At 39.9% G+C, this 23,182-nt stretch overlaps 1 protein-coding gene across 8 annotated transcripts in view; it reads left to right on the forward strand.

The window, feature by feature from the left end:
- CDC42SE2 (CDC42 small effector 2) overlaps positions 1–18,326 on the forward strand; it is a 105,023-nt gene extending 86,697 nt beyond the window's left edge. For 5 of the 8 annotated variants that reach the window (XM_033096386.1, XM_033096384.1, XM_033096383.1 and 2 more), the window contains 3 exons: positions 11,976–12,077; positions 15,152–15,255; positions 15,895–18,326. In XM_033096386.1, the coding sequence (XP_032952277.1) occupies positions 11,976–12,077; positions 15,152–15,244 (195 nt within the window). In that variant the 3' untranslated portion in view covers positions 15,245–15,255; positions 15,895–18,326. Of the gene's footprint in view, positions 1–11,975; positions 12,078–15,151; positions 15,260–15,894 lie in introns of all 8 variants that reach the window. The other 3 variants (XM_033096385.1, XM_033096390.1, XM_033096389.1) reach the window with 3 other exon arrangements.
- The last annotated feature ends 4,856 nt before the right edge of the window (positions 18,327–23,182 follow it).

Below are 23,182 nucleotides of genomic sequence, written 5' to 3' on the forward strand. Positions count from 1 at the left end.
CAGGTCTTACATTCATTTCTTTAATCTATTTCGAATTGATTTGGGGATGTGTTATAAGATAGTTTCATTCTTTTGTATGTGCTTGTCTAGTTTTCCCAAAACTGTTTACTGAAGAGACTATCCTTTCCCCATTGTATATTCTTGGCTCCTTTGTCATAAATTAATTGAGCAAACATATGCATGGGAATATTTCTGTGCTATTTTGTTCCATTGATTTATGTGTCTGTTTTTATGTCAATACCACATTGTTTTGCTTACTGTAGATTTGAGATAGTTTGAAATCAGGAAGTGTGATGCTTCCATCTTGGTTCTTCTTTCACATGATTGTTTTGGCTATTTGGGGTCTTTTGTGGTTCCATAGAAACTTTATGATTACTTCTGAAAAAAAAATTACTGGAATTTTGATAAGGCTTGCATAGAATCTGTAGATTGCTTTGCTTTGGGTAGTATGGACATTTTAACAATATTATTCCAATCCATGAACAAGTTGATACCTTTCCATTTATGTGTGTGTTCCTCAGTTTTAAACTTCAATTTCAGTTCATTTATTCTAACATTTTTTTGATGGAGTCTTTATAGTTTTATATGTTTAAGATCATGTGAAATGCAAATAGTTTTCCTTTTTCCATTTGAATACTTTGTATTTTTCTTGCCTAATTGCTCTGGCTAGGACTTCAGTAATATGTTGAATAAAAGTGGTGAGAGTGGGCATCCTGGTCTTGTTCCTGATCTCAGAGGAAAAGCTTTAAATTTCCCACTATTGAGTATGATGTTTCTGGTGGTTTTGTCACATATGGCCTTTATTATGTTGAGGTAAGGTCCCTCTATACCCAGTTTGTTGAGCATTTTTGTCATGAATGGATGTTGAATTTTGTCAAATGCTGTTTCTTCACTTGAAATGATACGATTTTTTATCCTTCATTTTGTTAATGTGTGATATACCACATTTTGTGATTTGTAAATGTTGAACCATTGTTGCATCCCTGTATGATCCTTTTAATGTATTGTTGAATTCAGTTTCCTAGTATTTTGTTGAAAATTTTTGCATCTATGTTTAACAGGGTTATTGGCCTCTAATATTTTTTTCTTGTGGGGTCCTTGTCTGCTTTTGGTATCAGGATAATGTTGTAAAATTGAGTTTGGGAGTGTTCTTTTAGTTTTTTTGGTGAGTTTGAGAAGGATTGATGTTAATTCTTTTTAAAATGTTTGTTATAACAGAATTTACCAGTGAAACCAACTGGTCTTGTGTTTTTGTTTGCTGGGAGGTTTTTGATTACTGATTAAATCTTACTCATTATTGGTCTGTTCAGATTTTCTGTTTCTTCATCATTTAGTCTTGGTAGGCTGTATGTTTCTAGGAATTTGTCCATTTCTTCTGGGTTGTCCAATTTTTGGTGTATAATTGTTCATAGTAGTCTCTTATGATCCTTTGTATTTCTATGGTATCAGTTGTAATTTCTCTTATTAGTCTAGCTTGGGTTTATCTATTTTCTTTATTCTTTCAAAAAATAGCTTAGTTTCATTGATCTTTTCCTTTGACTTTTTAGGCCTATTATATTTATTTTTTCCTCTGATCTTTGTTATTTCTTCCTTCTACTAACTTTGGGCTTAGTTTCTTCTTTTTTAGTTCTTGTGGTATAACGTTACAGGTTTTTTTTTCTTTAGCTTTTTTTGTTATTGTTAATGTAGGCATTTATCACTATAAACTTTTCTTAAAACTGCTTTTGCTGCATCCTGTAAGTTTCAGTATGTTTTATATCCATTTTCATGTGTGGACTCCAGGTGTTTTTTCATTTTTCTTTTTGATCCATTGGTTCAGTAGAATGTTGCTTAAGCTTCACATGTTTGTGACTTTTCCACATTTCTTCTTGTAACTGATTTCTATTTTCATACCACTGTGGTCAGGAAAGATATTTGATGTGATTTCGTTCTTCTTAAATTTAAGATTTGAGTTGTGGCCTAATGTGTGGTCTGTCCTGGAAAATATTCCATTTGCGCTGGAGGACAATGTGTGTTCTGCTGCGATTGGATGGAATGTTCCATAAATGTTTGTTAAGGTTATCTGATCTAACGTATCATTTAAGCCCAAAGTTTCCTTATTGATTTTCTGCCTGGATGATCTATCTGTTCTTGAAAGTGGGGTATTGAAGTCCCCTGCTATTATTGTATTACTGTCTATTTCTCCCTTTAGGCCTGTTAATAGTTGCTTTTATATGTAAGTGCTCCTTGATGGGTGCATAAATATTTACAAATGTTATATCCTATTGTTGGGTTGAGCCCTTTATTATTGTATAATGACCTCTGTCATTACAGTCTTTGTCTTCAAGTTTATTTTGTCTGTTATGAGTATAGCTTCCTCCACTTTCTTTTGGTTTCCGTTTGCATGGAATATCTTCTTCCATTCTTTCACCTTCAATCTGTGTGTTTCCTTAAAATTGAAGTGAATCTCTGCAGGCAGCATATAGTTGGGTCTTATTTTCTTTATCCATTTAGCCACTCTATATGTCTTCGATTGGAGAATTTAGTCCATTTACATTTAAAGTAATTATTGATAGGTATGGACTTACTATTGCCATTTTGTTATTTTTTTTTTGTTTTGTAATCCCTTTGTTCTTTCTGTTTGTTTTTTCCTTTGTGATTTGGCAATTTTCTATGGTAGTTTGCTTGCATTCCTTCTCTTTATCCTTTGTGTGTCTGATAGGTGTTTTCTTTGGTTACCATAAGACTTATATAAAACATATTTACATAACAATCTATTTTAAGCTGCTGACAACTTAAGTTTGAAAGCATACAAAAGCTATATGATTTTTTTTTAAAGATTTTATTGGGGAAGGGCAACAGGACATTATTGGGGAACAGTGTGTACTTCCAGGATTTTTTTCCAAGTCAAGTTGTTGTCCTTTCAATCTTAGTTGTGGAGGGTGCCGTTCAGCTTCAAGTTGTTGCTCTTTCAGTCTTAGTTGTGGAGGGCACAGCTCAGCTCCAAGTCCAGTTGCCGTTTTCTAGTTGCAGGGGGCACAGCCCACCATCCCTTGCGGGAGTTGAGGAATTGAACTGGCAACCTGGTGGTTGAGAGCCCATGCTCCAACCAACTGAGCCATCTGGGAGGCAGCTCAGCTCAAGGTGCCGTGTTCAATCTTAGTTGCAGGGGGTGGAGCCCACCATCCCTTGCGGGACTCAAGGAATTGAACTGGCAACCTTGTGGTTGAGAGCCCACTGGCCCATGTGGGAATCGAACCGGCAGCCTTCGGAGTTAGGAGCATGGAGCTCTAACCGCCTGAGCCACCGGGCCGGCCCCATAAAGCTATATTTTTACTCTTCCATTTTTTGTTTTCGATGTCTTTGTATCCATTAACAAGTTATTGCAGTTATAGTTACTTTTACTACTTTTGTCTTTTAGCCTTCATATTAGATTTATAAATTTATAAATTTATAAGTATAAATTTATTGATTTACCCACCACCATTATATTATTCTGAAATTATCTATACATATATGTACCTTTACCAGTGAGATTTATATGTTCGTGTTTTCCTGTTACTACTGTATTTTGCCGTGTCTAATGTGCTTCCGTGTATAATGTGCACCCATGTTTCGGGCCCAAACTTTCAGGTAAAAAAAAAACCTTTTGTTTTAATTTTTTAATTCAAATTTTTATTTGTTTACATTTAGGTACTTGTTTTTTGTATTATAAAGGAATTTTAACATTTATTTTTTAACATATTATGATACAAGAAATTTTATGTAACAAATAATTACAAGACACAAGAACAGATACAAGATGCAAGAAATTTTATGTACCGGTAACAAATTTACTGTTTACAACACCAAGAACTCTTCATTGTTGCAAGTTCGTCATAAGTTCAACAAAACCGATGATTGTATTTTGGGGTATTATTTTGCATATGGATATTGTTATTGACTATTAGAGTTACACTTTTACCTCATAAGCATAAAAGAAAGAATTAAAAACATTTATATAGCTACGGAATTAGTATTACCCATGTGTAATGTGCACCCGTATTTTTCCCTCACAAATTTGGGCAAAAAAGTATGCATTATACATGGCAAAATACGGTGGGTAATTAGCATCTGTTTATTTAAGCTTGTGCAGAAATATAAGCTTCACTAGAATTGCCTTTTTTTTTTTTTTTTTACATATTTGACATATAATAGGTTCTTGAATTTGGTCATAATATTCAATACGACAGTATTTAGAGAACTGAGCTGACATTGTTCCTTTAAAAGCCTTTTATTCATTCAGCAGCCGTTTATTGTCTAACGTGTCAGGCACAGCTATGGTCAGAGAAGAACTCCTGGTGTGATAGGAAACTCAAACTAAGTAGATAGTTACAAAGAGGTGCTTTAATGCTGCCACTGAAAGATAAGCCTTGTTCTCTGAATGCAGGAGGTTATGTTTGAGTTGGGTCTTAAGGAATGAACCGGCCATTGCCAAGTGGGAAGAGGTTTGGGGTAAGGACATTTCATGTAGTTTGTTGACATTACTGCCATGGAAAGTATTGCTTTCATTTTCTTGTGTGAGTGAAGACCCACTTTTCCTTACTACAAAGAAGATCAAATTCATGTTTGTACAGTTGAGCCTTGAACAACACAGGTTTGAACTGTGGGGTCCACTTAAATGCCGGGTTATTTCAGTCGACTGGCTCAGTTCAAACCTGCGTTGTTTAAGGGTCAACTGGTGGTTGGGAAACTGAGGGTCGACTTAAGTTGTATGAGGATTTTCGAGTTCTCCAGCAGTCAGCGCCCCTAACCCTCTCATCGTTCAAAGCTCTGTATTATCAGAGCTTTCGTTAGTCTTTTTTTCTGTCACGTGAACTGGATGGATAATAGGAAGCAACTTGAAAGCAGCTGTATACTCATGGAATCACTGTCAGTGTATCACAGAAAAAATTACTTTGTTTTAGAAATACCTCGTACATAGTAGTTACAATCACGTGAACTGGATGGATAATAGGAAGCAACTTGAAAGCAGCTGTATACTCATGGAATCACTGTCAGTGTATCACAGAAAAAATTACTTTGTTTTAGAAATACCTCGTACATAGTAGTTACAATGTCAGTATTTCAAAAAATTAACTTAGTTTATTTCAGAGATTCCCAAGCTTTCTGGTTTTGGTGTCCTAAACACTTCAGTAATTTTTTTCATGGTACCCCTTGGCCCAGAGAAATAACTTTACTGATTTATTTAACTACTTTGCTGTAAGCGACCTATTACGTTTATATGTCCTAACAACTTAGTCACCATTAAAAAAATAATACACATAAATTAAAAGAAAGGTGTTTTTTTACTTCATTCTTAAAGAATTATGAATACTCATGAGACGTGTGTGCCTGGTAGGCATTACACAGAATAAATACCACCACCCTCTTCTCCAATTCCTTATGGACTTCTGTACAGTTCCTGGACTTTTTTTCAGAACCACTGAAACCTGCTTTGCAAAGATACACCGTTGAAGAGTGTGCTGTAATGTTGAAATCGGGAGTTATCTCAAGGTAGTAGTTCACACGGTACCATGCATATGCTGCGTCATTGTGTTTCCCTCAAATTGAAACAGTCCTGAGGAGCCCCTGGGCGTTTGCTGGATGCTTGACACAACCTGGAAATCGTGGGTTTATTTGATAAAATTCACAGTGGGGAGATTTAGTGTTTACAACTAACGGACTTTCTCCAGGTCACATAGTTAAGCCAGTAGCATATCTTTCTATTTCAGCCTTTCATTAACTTAGGCCACACTGGTATATGAGATTGCTGTTTTACAGCCCGAAAGTACCATCTTGGGGGCCCTCCCTGGATGGCAGGCCTTTCTTTATTTGCTCTGTCCTTTCCAGAACTACCTCAGGCTGTACCACCTGTGCTCCTACCTCAGGCCTCCCGGTACCCTTGGGACCTGGCCTGAATTTGCTCCTCAATGGCAAGTATTTGCACACTGAGCTTTCCAGAGACTAGTTATTAGAGGAAGTTCTAACTTTTAAGTGATCATGCAATCACTGTTTTTCTAGAAGTTTTACTTGGTCACTATTCTAGAAATGTGAGGAAGGGGAAGTATTTATATTGCTACAAAAAAATGTGTTTGAAATATTCCACCTTAAAAACTATGTGAATGGCATGTTTATACATTCATAAATTTATTCATTCAAAAAAAATTTGTTGGTGAGTTGCTGTATGCCAGGTATGGCATGGGCCCTTGTGGACTCACATTTTACATGTCCTCTCTGTATAGGAGCATATCCTCCATCCAGTGGGCAATTTTACTTTGGTGGAGGTGAACACGGGCACTCTCGGAGCACAGAGGGACCTAACCCCAGACCAGAGGTGTAAGGGACGGCTGGCCGTACGCAGAGGAAAGAGCAGCAGCAAGGACTCTTCCAGGCAGAGGGCACAGAAGTGAGAGTGAATTTAGGGAACTGCAAGTAGCAGATGAAAGCTCAGAATGCAGGGAAGGAAGTTCAAGACGAGGTGGGAGAGAGAAACAGGACTTCATAGGCTGTGGAGTTTTAAATTTATCACCAAAGTTTTGGGGAGCCATTGAGTTTTTAAATGGGTGAGTGATGTGATCAGTTTTGCTTCAGAAAGGTGTATCTAGATAGAGGGCGAAGAATGTAGGGAGGAGGTAAAAGGCTGTAAAAGTGGAAGTAATAAGTTGGGGGCTACTGCAGTGACCTGGGTGATGGTGGGAGGGACTTGAAATAAGGCTGTGGCGGTGACAGGGCGATGGAAGGATGAAGGGCAGAACCCACAGGACATGACTGATGCTGAGTCCATGTGACAGCTGAGGGGGCAGGCATGAGGGAGAGCCCGCAAATCGGGCTTGAAGAACGGGGGGAAGCGTTTCCCTAAAGGAAATGAAGAGGAGGAAGGGTTACAGCAGTGAGGCTGTGTGTTCAGTTTTGGACATTGGAAATGTAAGTATTTTCTGAGCATTCCCGTGGAGGTGTCTGGTAAGCAGCTGAACGTATAGTCTAAAGCCCAGAAAAGAGAACATAGATTTATCAGTCATCAGCATAGAGTTAATAAAGTGAAGACACGAGGGGAAAAAAGGAACCTAGAATATCCTGGAAAACACCAGCTTATACAAGATAAACAAAAGCAGAGAGATTAGTGGGAAACCAGAGAAGTGTCTGTCAGAAGAATAATCATAGAATAATCCTTTCTCTGAATTTTATATTCCAAGTTTTAAAAATAGATGCCTAGGGGGTGGCCGGTTATCTCGCTTAGAGCACGGTGCTAGTTTAACAGCAAGGCTGCTGGTTCGATCCCCGCATGGGCCACTGTGAGCTGCGCCCTCCTTAATAAATAATAAATAAATAAATAATCCTTACAGTTCCTGGTAGTTGCCTTGATGGACATTATCACTGTCACCACAGCATCCACTCTGCCCCTCCTGTTGCGTAGCACATGCTGTTTGAGCAGTGGCCCCGCGTGCCGTGGGGATCCCTGAGGCGGCTCTGTGCCTTTCATGGGAGTCTCCTCTCCCTGAGCAGTGAGTGGGTTCAAGAGCTTGGCCCAAGTGAGACATCCTGTGTGTGAGGGTTAGTTAAGGGCACAGAACTCAGATGCCAGAGGAAGTTCTGTGGAGACCTCACGGGAAATTTGCCTTATTTTCAATAAAGGGCTATTCCTCTGTATATCATTGCACACAGATGGAAGGGCTGGACTTGCTGCAACTCTGTTGCCACTAGCCTGAGACTAGAGCTGTCACGCGGAGCTGAGAAATCAGGAGAGATGGAGTAGGACCTCTGAATATGCTGACCTTGCCACTGGACCTTATTATTTAATCCATTTTTGTTTTATTTTTAAAGAAAGAGCATGTAATGTGAGTGCATGAATGATACATGAGTAACAGTGTTAAACTAAATTGATATTATAGTTAGATATGTTACTTGGTAGCTATGTAGTATATTTTTAAAAACCTTAGAGTATATCTTCTAATAGTTTTGGGAGGAAGACAGGAAGTGGGTAGGGAACAGTTTTAGAATTGTAAAGCAACAAAGAATGAGGACAATATTAAGTTCTAATGGAAAACAGACATGAAATTCAACATTTATTATTCATACTTGTATTACATTATTTTTACTAGTACACAATACATAAGTTTTTTTGTAAAGTTGTAAGAGTAGGAGGAAACTAAATGAATGAACAAATCTGTTAAAAAACTTATTAGGAAAATTATCAAATATGCACAAATAGAAAAGAACCCCCCCCCCCGTCCCATGTATGTAGTGCCTACTGCAGCAGTTATCAGTGGGGGGCTGTCTTGTTTCAACTACACCCACGTCCACTGGAGAATTTAAAGCAGTCTAGACATCACGTTTTACCCCAAAATATTTCAGTATGTATCTCTAAGGTTTAAACAGCCTTAAATTACAGTTTTAAATTACAGTTGACATTCAATATTATATTAGTTTCAGGTACACAGCCTAGTGGGTAGACATTGACATGCATTAAATAGCTCATATTTAAAGTATACAATTTGATAAGTTTGGACATATGTCCACGAAGCCACTACCACAACCAAGATAGTGACTATATCCATCTACCCCGAAAAGTTCTCAGGTATCTCTGTAATCCCTCTCGCTCACCCCTTACCTACGTCCCTAAGCAACCACTGATCTGCTTTCTGTGACCATGGTTTGCATTTTCTATAACCTTATGTAAGTGGAAGTGTATATAGTATGTACCTATTTTGTGCCATTTCTTCTCAGCATAATTATTTTGAGACTCCTTCATGTTGTAGTGTATATATCCATAGTTCATTTCTTTACATTGCTGAGCAAGAGCCTTTTTTTTTTTTAAAGATAACCACAGTATTATTATCACTCCTCAAAGTATATTTTAAAAGTTCTTCATTATCATGTAATCTACAGTTTTTAAATTTCCCCATTGTCCCTAAGTGTGCTTTTATAGTTGGTCTTTTCGTATTGGGACGCAAATGTGTTCACACAGTGGCACTTTATTTCCTCTCCTACTTGCGTCTACTCCAGGTTATTAGCTCATTATCTTTAATAATGATTTTACTGTGATGGCAAGTACTTATGTAGAAATGTGATGTAACCCACCACCCTAACACAGCTACTCATTTTGAACCTCTAGTTCTTGGTCTTATGCAGAGTCAGAGTTAATATTTTAAGGATGGCAAGAATTGTTCAGTTGGTTGAGTCTTAATAGAGCTCCCTGTGAAAAATAAAGTGTGTCTCCAGGACAAGAAGCGACTCTGCTCCTGACAACAGCGCACGTCAGAGCTGAGAGCGCTACTTCCTGTTTTTCTTTGCAGAGGCGCCTCTGGAATTCCCCTTGTTTGCCCAAGATTTAAATCTTGTCTCACTTGTAGTCTTAATACAGCACACCAAAAAAGCAGCATTCTGCAAATGTCTACATGTGCCTGAGAAATAGTACATTTTTATAGTTTAAAATATTTAAGTACACTTGGAACCTAGGCTTGATTCGTTAAGGATGTTATAACTGAAGTTTAGAGGACACCTTGGCCTGTCTGGGTCCCGTCCTTCCTACCTTCTCTGTAACCGTATCATGCTGATAATCCTCCAGTTTTCTTTACCTTCAGTCTTTTACTGGATCTTTCTCATCAGAAATTAAGCGTAATCCAGTCTTTCTCATCTTCGCAGGAACAAATTCAGACTGTCCTTATTTCCCCTTCTCCCTGCCCGGGTCTGAGGCCCCATTTCCCTCCTGGACACCCCTGCACCCCTTTAGTGCCGTCGCTCCTAGTGCTGCATGGGCACTGCCTCCGGAGGGCCTACTGCGTGCAGGGCACATGTCTGGGTCCCACTGACCCCCGCGCCAGTTTCAGCTGTGTTGCCTGCTCCCTCCTCGGTACTTTCAAGAGACATCCCTGAGTTTCTCTGTACCTTCAGGATGTTTCTTTTTGGCCTCCTTTGTTTATTTCCTTCCACCCAACCTTAGTTAGGTTCATCTGTGCATTTTTTCCCTGAGGAAGTCTCATTAACTTTATTATAAACAGCTTTATTACGGTGGTGACCCTTAGTTTCTTCACTGTAGCCTCTTTCAGAATCCTATTTCCATATATCCAACTTGCCCTCTTGATACGCTTACTTGGATGTCTCGCTGGTACCTCGGATTGTGTCTTAGACTGCATCTTTCATCTTCTTCCTGAGCCTACCCCTCCTCAAGGATTAGCTCCCCCAGTGGACAGGGCACGTGCTTTTCAGATCTGAAATCTGTGCATCTCTCGAGTTTTACCTCTCTCCCTCAGTTCCCAAATCCAGTCAACAACCAGATGCTGTTGATTTTATCCACGGAACGCCTCTTGAATCTATCCTCTTTCCATCTTTGCTGTTGTTAGTTGCATCTCAGTAATTTCCTCGCCAGCATTACAACAACTTCTTTTGGCCCCCTCCAGCCCACTTTCCTCTGGTAGCCAACATGGAGTGGCCTTTTAAAACCAATTTGATCATTCCCCTTTAAGAGCTGTGCTCCTTCAAGCCTTAGGGAAGGAAGGGCTGAAAGCTCCCACTTTTATTTCGTAAAATCAAAGTGAAATCAGAGGGTGTGAAGATACCTAATACTAAAGGGAAAGTTTGACTCCCAACTCAGTAAAGTTCAAGTTTAAAAATATTCACTATTTTCAGATTTATAAATTAATTACCAAACATAATCATTATGATGTAAGTTGAATTCTTCCTGTCCCTTGCTTTTCAGTGTGAGAGTAGTCTTTTAAATCAGTTATCCGCATTTGAACCTCCTCCCTCAGTACTGAGGATGTTTGTAATATTAGTTATGAATGTGTAGAGTACCCCTTTCACAAGCATATTGATTCACAATCCTATCCATTAATTCTTTCAAGAAACATTTTGGGGTGAGATGGGTGGTGGCCCGAGAGCACCATGGTGACTCTTCTCTCCCAGCATCTTCCTGCAGTAACTCAGAAATTAGAATAATCAGTGACGTGGAGAGGTGGGCCTCGTGGAGCCGTCTGCTAAGCCCCAAACACTCCCTCCCGAGGAAACTATGCAGATTCAGAACGCTTAGAAGTCACTCTGTGTATTCCCAGGGTGAAGGGTGGTCTGGACTCCCAGTGGCCTGAGAGTGGATCTTATTCTTTGAAATACGCCCTGGCCCGCTTGGGGGGCCTCTTGCTGAGCCAGGTGGCCCCCTCCGCACTTCAGGCTTCGCAAAGCCTGCCGTCCTGCAGACACCATTTTGGGATTCCAATCTGCAGCAACAAAAGCTAGATGACAGTAAAATAACGTCTACTGGCTTCTGAAGTTAACGCGTGAACTTTCTGCTTTTATGACTGTGTAGAAAATCAAGTTCTAATCCTAAGGAGCTGTCACCTGGGTCTGTCTTGTTAAGGTTTGAGGATGTATCAGGATCATGCCAACATTTCAAGAGATGCAAACAAAATACTATGTTCAAAGGCAGCCTAGTCCAACAAGTTCATACATAACTTGTCTTAGTTTCGAGGCAACCTGCAATTTCAGAAGTATACTGTTGAGAGGGAAGCAAACGGGGATACGCTGCGCTGCTGTTAGATGGCGGTGCCAGCGGCCCTTCTCCCCCAGTTAGGTCACAGTACCTAGTCATGGAAACCTTGTGACTGTTTTAACATCACTGAGAACTGATGTTACAAACCAGAGTGTTCTACTTAAATCACAATGTATTCTTTGCTAACAATAATGATTACTGATGATAAATTTACGTCTCATTTTTTAAAAAGAATAAAACAAATGGTTATTATACTAATATGTTGATGGCCAAAGCTAGACCAAATAATGTTTTAAGTTCTGAATAATAACCTTTACCAATCATTTTTTTTGGTGTGCATATATTCTCTTGATTTTACCATAAAATTCTAGGTATTTGTGTGTCATGGACAAATTTATTATATTATTACACAAAGTCATTCATCCATAGTATATATATCAGAGTAAGTTTCCTGTTAGGACCATTTTCTCAACATGTTGTGCTTGTATTTTAGAAAAGGCGCCGGCGGATTGACCGAAGCATGATCGGCGAGCCCACAAACTTTGTGCACACGGCCCACGTGGGATCAGGAGACCTGTTCAGTGGGATGAATTCAGTAAGTATGTCAGTGGGACATGTGCACGAGGCCTCTGTGTGACAGGGACACATGTGTTTAGTGATTACACTGTGCTAAGTGAATTTGTAGACATCGAATGTAAATAATGTGAGATAGAAGAGATAAAATGAATAATGAAAAATTAATTTCTCATCTAATTTGCCAAGTAAATGCATTTGTTTGTATTTCTGGTACTAAACTCTTCACAGCTACCTTTCTCCTCAATAAATACTTTAAAGGATTTAGCAGTAAGATATGTAGGACGAGAAATAAGAAAAAAGAGATCTTATCTGCTGTCTTCTGTAGTGGTTTCAGTGAATTTCAGAATAGACTTGATTTAGCTGAACTCTTTTATTCCTTAATTTTTGTCTAAGAGAAAAACAGAGTGCAGTATAATAGAAGCCCCACCAAATTAGGGTTTTTGTTAGGGCTCCGCCCTATAGCTATAGTAAACCGATGTGTCTAAATGAGACCAAAGTGTTTAGAACCAGAAAATCACAAGGCTTTTTATAAATACAAGATTATGATCCCTTGTATACGCACTGGATGGCGTTAACAAAAGACTTAACAAGAGAAAAGACTTAACATAGGCAGGTGGGTATCCTGGATACGGCAAACTTCAGTTACTAGGTAAGCAAAGGAAGGACATTTCTACTTTCTGTGAAAGGAAATGGCTTGTTTGTTTTAAATCTGTAGGAAAAATACTTTGTTTTATTCAACTGCTTTTTGTGGAAATGTAAGAGGTTGTCAGGTTGCTGTCAAAGTGGAATTCAGTAGCTTTGTTGAAAAGACTAAATGGGACCCTAAGACCTGTGTTCCTACGGTTAATATAAATAGAGTGAATGGTTTCAAATTTGTTATATATGTTGAATTTTAATCTTTCTCATCAAGAAGTGTCTTTAGGTTTTAGGAATATCTATATGGGACAAATGAACATTTTAGTTCATGGTATTTAACTTTTAAAATCTTGTTTATACACACCTCCGAATTTCCTTTCAGTCCCACTGGCATTCATGTGTGTGGCTCTTCCATCGACGTAGGGAGAACTTAGGACTGGCCCTTGCTTGCAGTGCTTCCATGTCTCCGAGCTCTTCCGCTGAGATGCAGGAGCCACATGGGCCCTCGGTGGAGGTTCTACCCTACAGTCTCCATGCGGCTTTCTCTGCGTAGTGATGTGGACTTTTTATGAAGTAGTTTAGCTGTTTAGAACCAAATAAGGGCTCTTCATAGTCACGGCCTGTATTAGTTGTTGTCGTGGAGGCTCTCACAGCGCCTCCCCCCAGAGCTCTAAGTCGTTAGGCCGAGGATTGTGAAATCCCGGTTTCCTGAGCGATTCAGTGATGGTTCTCACTTGTAGAAGCCTGACTCTGAGAGAGAATTGTTCTGTGCGGTGCAATGCACAGAAGACAAAACCACAAGTAGACATGCTGTTTATCCAAAGAAATATTTGTTTTTGTTTGTCCATCCTAAGAACTGAGCAGTTGGGATGAGGACGTGACTGGATGCACATGAAATAGCCAGGCTACGCCGGGCTACTGGGTGGTCAGATGACTTGGAGTTTCTTTTTTTCCCCCATACACACGGTTCTTCCCAAGACTAGTTTTCACACTAACTTCTCAATAGAAAAGGTTTCTGTGGCCCTTTTTATAATAGAGCCCTATTGTGTTAAACTATTGTATGTCCATAGTTACCACAGTACATTCAAGCTCAACACTGAAGGGTTACCATTAGAAAATCCAAGTCTTTTAGTTTCAAATTGAAGAACTGATTTGTGGAGGAAAAAAATCTGCATGGGCTCATGTACAGATACAAAGGTGTCATTTTTAAACAGGCCTGAAATATCTGTAAGCGCTAACACGTCGTATTAAGTGGGGAATTATTTGGTACCAGGGTGAAATCAACTTTGTGGTACAAAACATGATGTAATTTACCAGAAAGGAGCAGCAAATGAATTTGGGCTGATGGGATAGGTCACGGCTGCCTCAGACTGAGCAGGTGTCCTTATAAGGGGACCGGCTGGTAGATTTCACTGTCAGATTACCTCCCACTCTTCTGAGGTAGTCACTTGACTACAGCAACACATTATGTAAAATCATAGGCCTAAGAGATTCCACATCAGTAAGTTTTTCAATAAATGGGTAAACGTGTACCCATTTTAAGAACCAGTCATATTTTCTCTCTTAAACCCTTTTGGATCTATTCTCTTCTATTAGAATGTATTGAAACCTGCTTTGCTCCAACATAACTTAGACAAGTCTTACTGCTTTCTGTAAACATATTGACTCAGGGTCACCAAAGCACCTTGCATGTCATGTTTCCTGCTGTATTTCATGTGGATGGATGGTGTCCCCCACGCCCCAATCGTAAAGGGCCCTCTGGGCGGATTCCATGTGTGAGACACCACTGCTGTGCTGATTCTTCGCTGTTAGCTCAGCCCCCCAAAGCTGCCTCATGGTTCCTTTTTCTAGCTACCTAGCCTGATTTTCTTATTCTCTCCTTCATTGGACACGAATAAGATTGGAATAATGACGACACAGAAAGCATGTCATAGTTTGCAAACAACTTTATATGCCTTTGTTTCAGCAAAGAAAAAAAATACCCCCATAATGTAGTTAGAATAGATTATCATTTTAACCATTTTACAGATAAGAAGCCGGATATTGAAAGAAGATAGTTTACCCAGAGTTACAACACTCATAAATCTGGACTACAGTCCAGGTCCTTGGATTCTCAGACTCTTAGTTTATCAGACTGTATCAAGTATGTAAATTTTACCACATGGCCTTTAAAAATTTATTTTTTGCTGGTGTACTTACACTTGTTTTTCTGATTCTATTTAAGTAATTGAGGTGATCATACATGTGAGGTGTCTATAAATTAAGAAGATACTTGAGATTGAGGAACTGAAAGTTGAGTATAATTGGTATACTTTTGACTGCTTTTGATAATGTTACCAAGTACCTTGTGAATTACAAAAAAGGTTGTTTTTTTTTTGTATTTGGGGATGAGGGAGTTGTGGCCAACAAAAGTTTTTATTACTCACCTCACCATTTGCTGTTTCTGTCTTGTTTTAGGTTAGCTCCATTCAGAACCAAATGCAGTCCAAGGGAGGCTACGGGGGCGGGATGCCGGCCAGCGTGCAGCTCGTGGATACGAAGGCAGGATAGCCCCTGCTCCCGTGAGTACGTGGATTGGGCCGCGCAGCTGGGGGCTAAGAGCTAGATAAGGGGACCCTGGAACAACATGGGTTTGGCCTGTACGGGTCCACTTACACGTGGATTTTTTTTCCTTACGACTGTCTTAATATAGCCTCCTTTTGTCTAGCTTACCTTATAAGAAGACAAGGTACAGTAATACATATGACATACAAAATATGAGGTAATTGCTGTTGTCAGGTCGACAGTATGCTGTTAGCTTACGGGGGTCAGTGCCCTCATGCTGTTTAGGGGTCGCCTGGGTTTTCTTCTGGTTTTTAAAAATTGTGAACAAAAAGCAAAAATATTTTCCTTGGCTGGGTATTTTAAGTGATAGTCCCAGTATTACTGCAGCTTGAATATTAGTTTTAGGTGACTCTTATGAAAACCTGAAATACTTTAAGACATCTGGTTGGGGAGGAGGCCTGAGAGTCTGGTGACAAGGTGCCATTTGTGTGTCCTTCGAACAGTGTTGTAGTTACTATTTTGATTATTGATACTGTGCGGGAGCCCATGTTTAGTGAAGTAATTTTATATTTATTGAAGAAGTTTTAATTATCACCTTTTAGAAGGATGAACTCCTAAAGTGTAAAACTAATTTGGTTTTTCTTTTGGTTTTGTAGGTCATTGTGAATTTCTGTGTTTTCTCTTTCCACTAGTCTTTAATTTTTTTTTTTTTGTCGTGACTGCTTTTCTTTTCTTTTCAATTACAACAAAGAAGTGTGATGGCATCGCGTTCATCCTGTTGTGACATCACTGTCCTGCTCCGAAGCAGCTGCTGTCACGTGACTCCTGTGCGTTTCCTCCAGCTGACACACATGGCTATGGACTCACGGCAGTGCTGTAGATTGTGGCCGAAATCCCAGTTTTTATCAATATGGATCTGGTCTTAGCATGATCTTTTTTGTGAATGCTAGCACTGTTTTGCATTTTCTTTTCCATTTTAAACATCTCTTCACCGCCAACCCTCTGCCTTATGATTTTATTGGTAAGGATCTGCTATCATTTGTTACTTCGTCACCATTTATGTATATTTTGGAAGGTATGAGACCCATAAGCACAATGACCATTTGAAACTTCAGCAGAATAGATATCTGCATGCTTTAAGAAGTTGCTTCGTATGGGAGCCCCCGGGCTGATGATACTGCTGCTATTAGAGAAAGGTTAGCTGTGGCACCAGGTCACATCAGTTTCACAAAAAAGGTAACTTGTAGCTTATTTTAGAAGTATGACTTTTTGGTCTATTTAGTTAGAATTACAATAAAAAGAAAAGTTTGCATTCCTTCTGTTGTAAATGTTCAATATATTTATTTTGAGAGCAAGGACCTGTGATTGTAAGCAGGTGTGGCTGTATCTGAGCGTTGTGGTAACTCCCTCCTCCCGTCTGGCTCTGGGCATCTTAGTAGCTGTTCGTATCTTTTGTATTCCTTCGTTTTTACGTGTTTTCATTTTATGTTTCATATTACGGTGTCCAGTTTCCAGGAGCAGTGTGGTGAGCTTCTGGCCTGTCCTCCTACCTGCAGACGCAGTGGCCTTTCCATACTTTGCGTATTTTGGGGCAGTGGAACATACTGACCTGGCTGAATCGTCCCACCTGTATGGGACGTTTCTTAGGTTCCAAAATATGTTTACTCTTACAAATTTCTATAAATGCTTTTCCTTCCCCATAAGGGTGTAGCATTAAGCCAGTTAGGATTTACATTTTAACAAGAACGCAAACTACTGTCTCTGTCCCATCCAGCCTTGTCTAACGACATTTGGTAGAATTAACATTTCCTGCAGCAAATGGGGCTTAATTAATTGAAAACTTAGCGCTAAGGAATTAGGCAATTGAAAGTGATTGTTTTCTTTTTTTTATCCCTTTCCCCTCACCTTAGTCCCAGGCTTTTATGAAATAGGTAACTGAATAAATACTGGGTGTGTGTAGGCAAAACATGAAAGCATTGCTCCCCCAATTCTTTTAACGTACCCGGGACGGGGGGGTGGGGCATGATATTGATCACTCAGTCCTTGTACTTTGAGCCTTTGTAGGTGTCAGTGTCAAGCAGAATCTTGTCAAGGGAAACATGTATGCCTAGTAATCACAACAGGCAGCTTGCAGTTCATATAGTAACTTCTGTTCACCTGGTGTCATTCATCCCTTGTACAGCTGTCCTGCGGGGGCACCAGCTCCAGAAAAGACGGGCTCGATTTCCTGCATTGGCAGCTCGGGTGCCATGTAGTCTACTTCTATTTTGACTTTTAAAATTCGTACAGTTTTTATAGTTGTCATCTAACTCCTGGAACTACAATACAGGGAAGCCAGGGGCCCTTTTCCCCAGCACATAATTTGATTTTACTTTTTTCCAATCGCTATCTTTTCTGCTTCTTCAACGACCAACTACTCCCGTGGGCGTGTCCCCATGGTAAGCACAGGGTCGCCATTGACTTCCAGGCTCAGTGGCCACACTCTGTACAAGGACATGCCAAGGAAGGTGCCGTAGATTCAAGAGTACCAGAAATTCTAAGATAGAACTTGGGGCACAAATTTTCTAGGACAGCTTGACGATATCTGAGTATGGAGGCAGCTTTCCCACATTCCTAAGTGGGATTGTAACTCTCAGGAGGTCAATTGGTCCCCAGAGCAATGTATCTCATTTTAAAATTGAAGCTAATTAAGTAGGATTGACTGTTAATAACTTTGCTGAAATACATGCTTGTAACTGTTAAGCAAGGCAAAGTGAATCAAGGTCTCATGACACAGGTTCTTCTTTGGGTCTTTGTGCTGCTGAGCACAGACCGGAAGTGCTGCTGGGCGAGTGGGCCCAGCACCTGCCTCCACAGGGACGTGTCAGCCTCCACTCGGGATTAAATTATAGCAGTTCTAGAGAGCAAGTTTGCCTTGATTTTGTTTAAAATGACTTCTGCTCAGCACCCAAAAGATAAAATTGACATATTTTTATAATATAAGCATACTTTTTTTGTACATTGTGTTCATTCTTAAATAGAGTTCAGTGTTGGCTTGTAGATATTAAAAAGAAATTATTGATTCAATAAATGTTTTCTTTCAATCCTTGTTTGACTTTGCCTTTCAATTTTTTTTTACCTTTCTAGAAATCACTTACCAGAATTCACTTAGAGCACCTTTTTAGCATTACATTTTCATTTAAGGCTGTCATGGAGAAATAATTTATCACTTTTCTCTCTAAAAGGGGATTTCAATTTCTAAGCTATAATCTTTGACTTCACCTTATAATTTAACAGATGTCTAGTCAGAATGAACATTGAATGTTTGGACATAGGACTTTTTATTTAAATAACCCTTTTCTCCAAATTTTCATTGTCTGTCAACATCACAAATGATTTTTAACAAAGAAGTCAAATACCTGTTCAGTTTTTCAGGCTGAAGCATTTTGCCCTCACAGTATATGCAGGATTTAAATAAAATTATTCTGTTCCTCACCCATACTAGTCTCAGGTCAAGTGCTTAATAGCTTCATGTAGTGACCAGCTACCGTAATAGACAGATAGAGCATTTCCATCATCACTGAAAGGTTAGGACACTGGTTCCCCACTGGGGCAGTTTTGTTCCTCAGGGACCACTTAGCCATATCTGGCACTCACAACCTGAGGAAAGGTGTGGAACAGGCAGCTGACACCAGGTGGGAGTAGAAACCAGGGAAGCAGCTCAACACAGGCCAGCCCCCCAGTGTCACAGAGCCACGCTGAGACACCCTGGTTCAGAGCAAAGAATATCTACTGTGTTTCCCCAAAAATAAGCCCCAGTTAGGATCATCAGCCAGATGGACGCATTTAGTACGTTATGACGATGTTCCAGAAGAAGACATGACTGTATTTGAATAAATGTAGATTGTACATGAAAAAATAAGGCATCCCCTGAAAATACGCTCTAATGTGTCTTTTGGAGCAAAAATTAATATAAAATCTGGTCTTATTTTCGGGGAAACATGGTATGTATTCACGAAATACATCTTGTTAGATGGGTCAAATGCTGAGACGAGGTCTGGTAGGCTTGGCTGAATCATGAGAACCACTACACATTCTAAAACAGAAAAATCAATGAGAAAAGTATCACCAAAGAATATTTCACAAAGTTTTGATAATTTTTGTCCTCATCTTATGTCCAAAGACTCTAAAAAGAAATTGGGTTAAGATGAAGTTCCTTGACTGAAAAAACAAACAAGATGTGAAGTTTTTTGTTGGGCTAAAATACTGACAATCCAGTAAAACATCCCAGTTAAGAAGCAAAGTACCTGAAGAAACTGATGTTTGTGTACCAGGAGCTCTATTTTGAGCACGTTTTCAAAGGACGTGCATAAAATGGAGGAGGGAGGGCTCATTCATGAGCACAAAAAGTAGGACAAATCTATAGTGTCAGGGACGGTCTGGAATTTGTTAAAACTTGTGAAAATGCAAAAATCTACAAATGGTATAGACAAGGAGGAATTATAGCCTCTTGTTAAAATATGCTTTTAGCAGACGGGGAAGAAAACAGTTGAAATTTTACCTTCAATTTATTGTCTCCATCCAGAGTGGTCCAGGAAAGGAACTTAATAAATGACTTCATGTTAATCTGTCTTTTTATATTTTGGCACCTTAACTTTTAGTTTTTCTGTTTCCAAGACTGTGTTTTTGTTTTGTTTAAGTGCTTTCAACCAGATACATGCAACCTCTGGGCTCCTTTTGATCTTTACCCTTATCCTCTTAATCTCATCTTAAAAAGTTTTCTATCTGGCCTGCCTTTGATGCATAGAAGAAAAAAAAAAAGGTTTACTAGAAAAGCTACTTCCTGAATAAGGGGATCCAAATGTTTGACCTGGGTCCTTTCAGCAGTTGCTAAAAGAGTGATGACCTTGGTATTTGAAGAAAGGATGATTTTAGTCTCATTGGAAGGTAAGAGCAGGGGAATAAAGATAATGTCTGGTTCTAACCCCCCATTTTCTCTTGTAAATCCAAGCTCCAGAGTTCACTAGAGCGTTACAACTCAGTAAAACACACATGTTCAGTAGCTTCAGACAGATAAATGCGCTGATAGCCTGCCTTGGGGGCCCAGAAAGGATTCCTAGGCACAGGTTTTTAGTTTTGTTTTGCTCCTCTAAAGGACTAGCAAATGCAGTAACTTCTTTAAAATCTTCAGAGCTTTACCTTTTTTGTACTATTCTTAATTTCAGTCATCTACACACAGTCAGCCTGTGTGTCTGCCTCTCAACATGACTGACTGACTCCTTCACTAAACCCCTAGGGTAGTTCTGGGCTGTGAGCTCCCACAGGCCGCCCACCTGCCCGTGTGCACGGGGAGCTCTGGACCTGCGTGCCCGGGCACTGTCAGAAAACACTTCAGTTGCTGTTTCTGGGTTGTTTTATCAGAAATAGCCCAAAGAAGAGGTAAAAATCACTACTGACTGCTTTTGGCAGAGCCACCCAGATTAAGAATTTCAAAATAGAATGATTTCTGAGTTGAACTTCTTCCCAGTTTTCTGGAATATCAGTTTGTCCCATAAAATTTTTTCACAAATGTCTGTAGATAATACTTACCTCTGATATTCGCTGCTTGGAAAGTGTTTTAGTCCATTCCGGCTGTTATAACAAAATACCCCAGACTGGGTAGCTTATAAACAACAGAAAAAGGTATTTCTCAGAGTTTTTGAGGCTGCAGTCAATGATCAGGGTTCTGGCGTGGGGGGATGAGGGCCCCCTTCTGGGTTACAGACCTCGTACCTTCACATGGCAGGGGTGGCTGGATCTTTCCAGATCCTCACGAGGCACTAATCCCACTCATGAGAGCTACACCTGAAGGCCTCACCTGACACCATCACCTTTGGCATTAGGATTTCAGCAGGGATTCTGGGGGGCCTGAAACATTCAGACCACAGCACAGAGGTACAGGGACGAGTGCCCGGATCGTCCCCTGTACGTGCAGCCACCGCCTACTTGTGTACAATGGCGTTCAGGCCACTAGCGTATCAAGATCAGCTACTATTGCAACCCAGAAACTCACAAGCAGCCCATTCTCCCTCTTTCCAGCCTGACATTCCTGAAGCAAACTAATGTGGCAGGTAAACACTAGGGAAAAAAAATCACTAAGTCACGTGAGGGATGAGAAGTTAAAGGAAATGGAGGATTCCTGTGGCCCAACCTGTAATTAACAGGAATTTGCTAAAACGTGAAAGTTTTTTACAAAAAGAAAGCAAGGGAGATGCTCTGGAGAGAAAAGAATATAAAAAAGGAATGACCTTGTCATTTGTGTTTTGAAATTTTAACAACTTGCTTTTGCGTTGATACTCTCCCACTTCACAATCCTCACTCAGTTGATCTTTTGTTCTGAAGACTCACGGATTCAGCTTTGGGAAATTACATTATTTCTCAAACTATTTCTCCTCCTCCTGAGGACTATCAGATTTCTCAGCAGCAACAGTAGGATCTAGAATGTAATCCAGCACTTGCCTCAAACTTCTCAGAGAAATCATTTTGAACTAGTATTCTATGTACAGCTGAAGTCTCAATGCAGTGAGACTGCAAAATGAAGATGAAGACCTGCAGAGAATCACCAACTTTTCCACACACTTTGCCTGAAAGCACCTTGAGAGTATGCCTTGCAGGAACAAGTAGAACAAATCTAGTCATGTAATTAAATCTCAGGATTTCTAGGTCTGAAGCAAAACTAGAAAGCAATGTATCCAAATTAGAATGAGAAGATTTTAGGAAAATTGGTTCCAAGAAGCATAATTAAATGAATAGCATTTAATGGCTGGAAGGTTCATGCATTCAAAAGATTGTTATTGAGCACCTGTGCCCACTTTTAGTGAACAAGTCCTCTGCCCTCCATGGAGCTTTCATCCTAGTGGTGGGGCATGCAGACACACACAGGAAGCCAAATGAGTCTGCTGAGAAAAGATGAGAAAATGATGAGTGCTCTGGACAAGCAGCCGGGGATATGGAAGAGGAACTGCAGTTTAAAATACCACGCTGAGGGGCGGACGGGTGGCTCGATTGGCTAGAGCGCGAGCTCTGGGCAATGGGGCTGCCAGTTCGATTCCCACATGGGCCAGCGAGCTGCACCCTCCACAACTAGAATGAAGTCAATGAGCTGCTGCTCAGCTCCCGCCCGGGGGGCCAGATGGCTCAGTTGGTTGGAGCACGAGCTCTCAACCACAAGGTTGCCGGTTCGACTCCCGCAAGGGATGGTGGGCTGCGCCCCCTGCAACTAACAACGGCAACTGGACCTGGAGCTGAGCTGCGCCCTCCACAACTAAGACTGAAAGGACAACAACTTGAAGCTGAACGGCACCCTCCACAACTAAGATTGAAAGGACAACAACTTGACTTGGAAAATAGTCCTGGAAGTACACACTGTCCCCCAGTAAAGTCCTGTTCCCCTTCCCCCCAAAAATCTTAAAACCGAAAAAAAAAAACACATGCTGAAATGGTGATATCGAAACTGAGAAGATCTTAGTAATTTGCTGACAAAACATGTTTTAAATGTCAACAAGCAAAAAGGAAAGAAAATTCTAGATGTTTTGGTATAAACATAAAACATGTCCAAAGATGCAACGTGGTTTTGAGTGACTGATGGATGTACCTTGAGCTCCTAGAACAGGGTCAGCCATGCGAATAACATGATTTGAATGAAATTTAAGAACAAAATTGTTTGACAGGCAGTTTTAGTGATGAATAACTGTATTTCTTTAAGAGTTAATATCATTTTGGTTGTATAGTGAATTACAGGTACAAAATTACCATATTCAAGTTTTTAAAAATCAAAGCGTTAAAGAATTATCATCACAGAACAGAATGTAAAACTTGAAAACTTGACAAAATTCAAAAGATAGTGTAATAACAGAAAAGAAATGGAGGAACATCAAGTTCTAAGTGTAATAACAGAAAAGAAATGGAGGGACATCAAGTTCTAAT

The sequence above is a fragment of the Rhinolophus ferrumequinum genome, chromosome 24 (assembly GCF_004115265.2).
Source record: "Rhinolophus ferrumequinum isolate MPI-CBG mRhiFer1 chromosome 24, mRhiFer1_v1.p, whole genome shotgun sequence".
In the NCBI taxonomy this organism is placed as follows: domain Eukaryota; kingdom Metazoa; phylum Chordata; class Mammalia; order Chiroptera; family Rhinolophidae; genus Rhinolophus; species Rhinolophus ferrumequinum.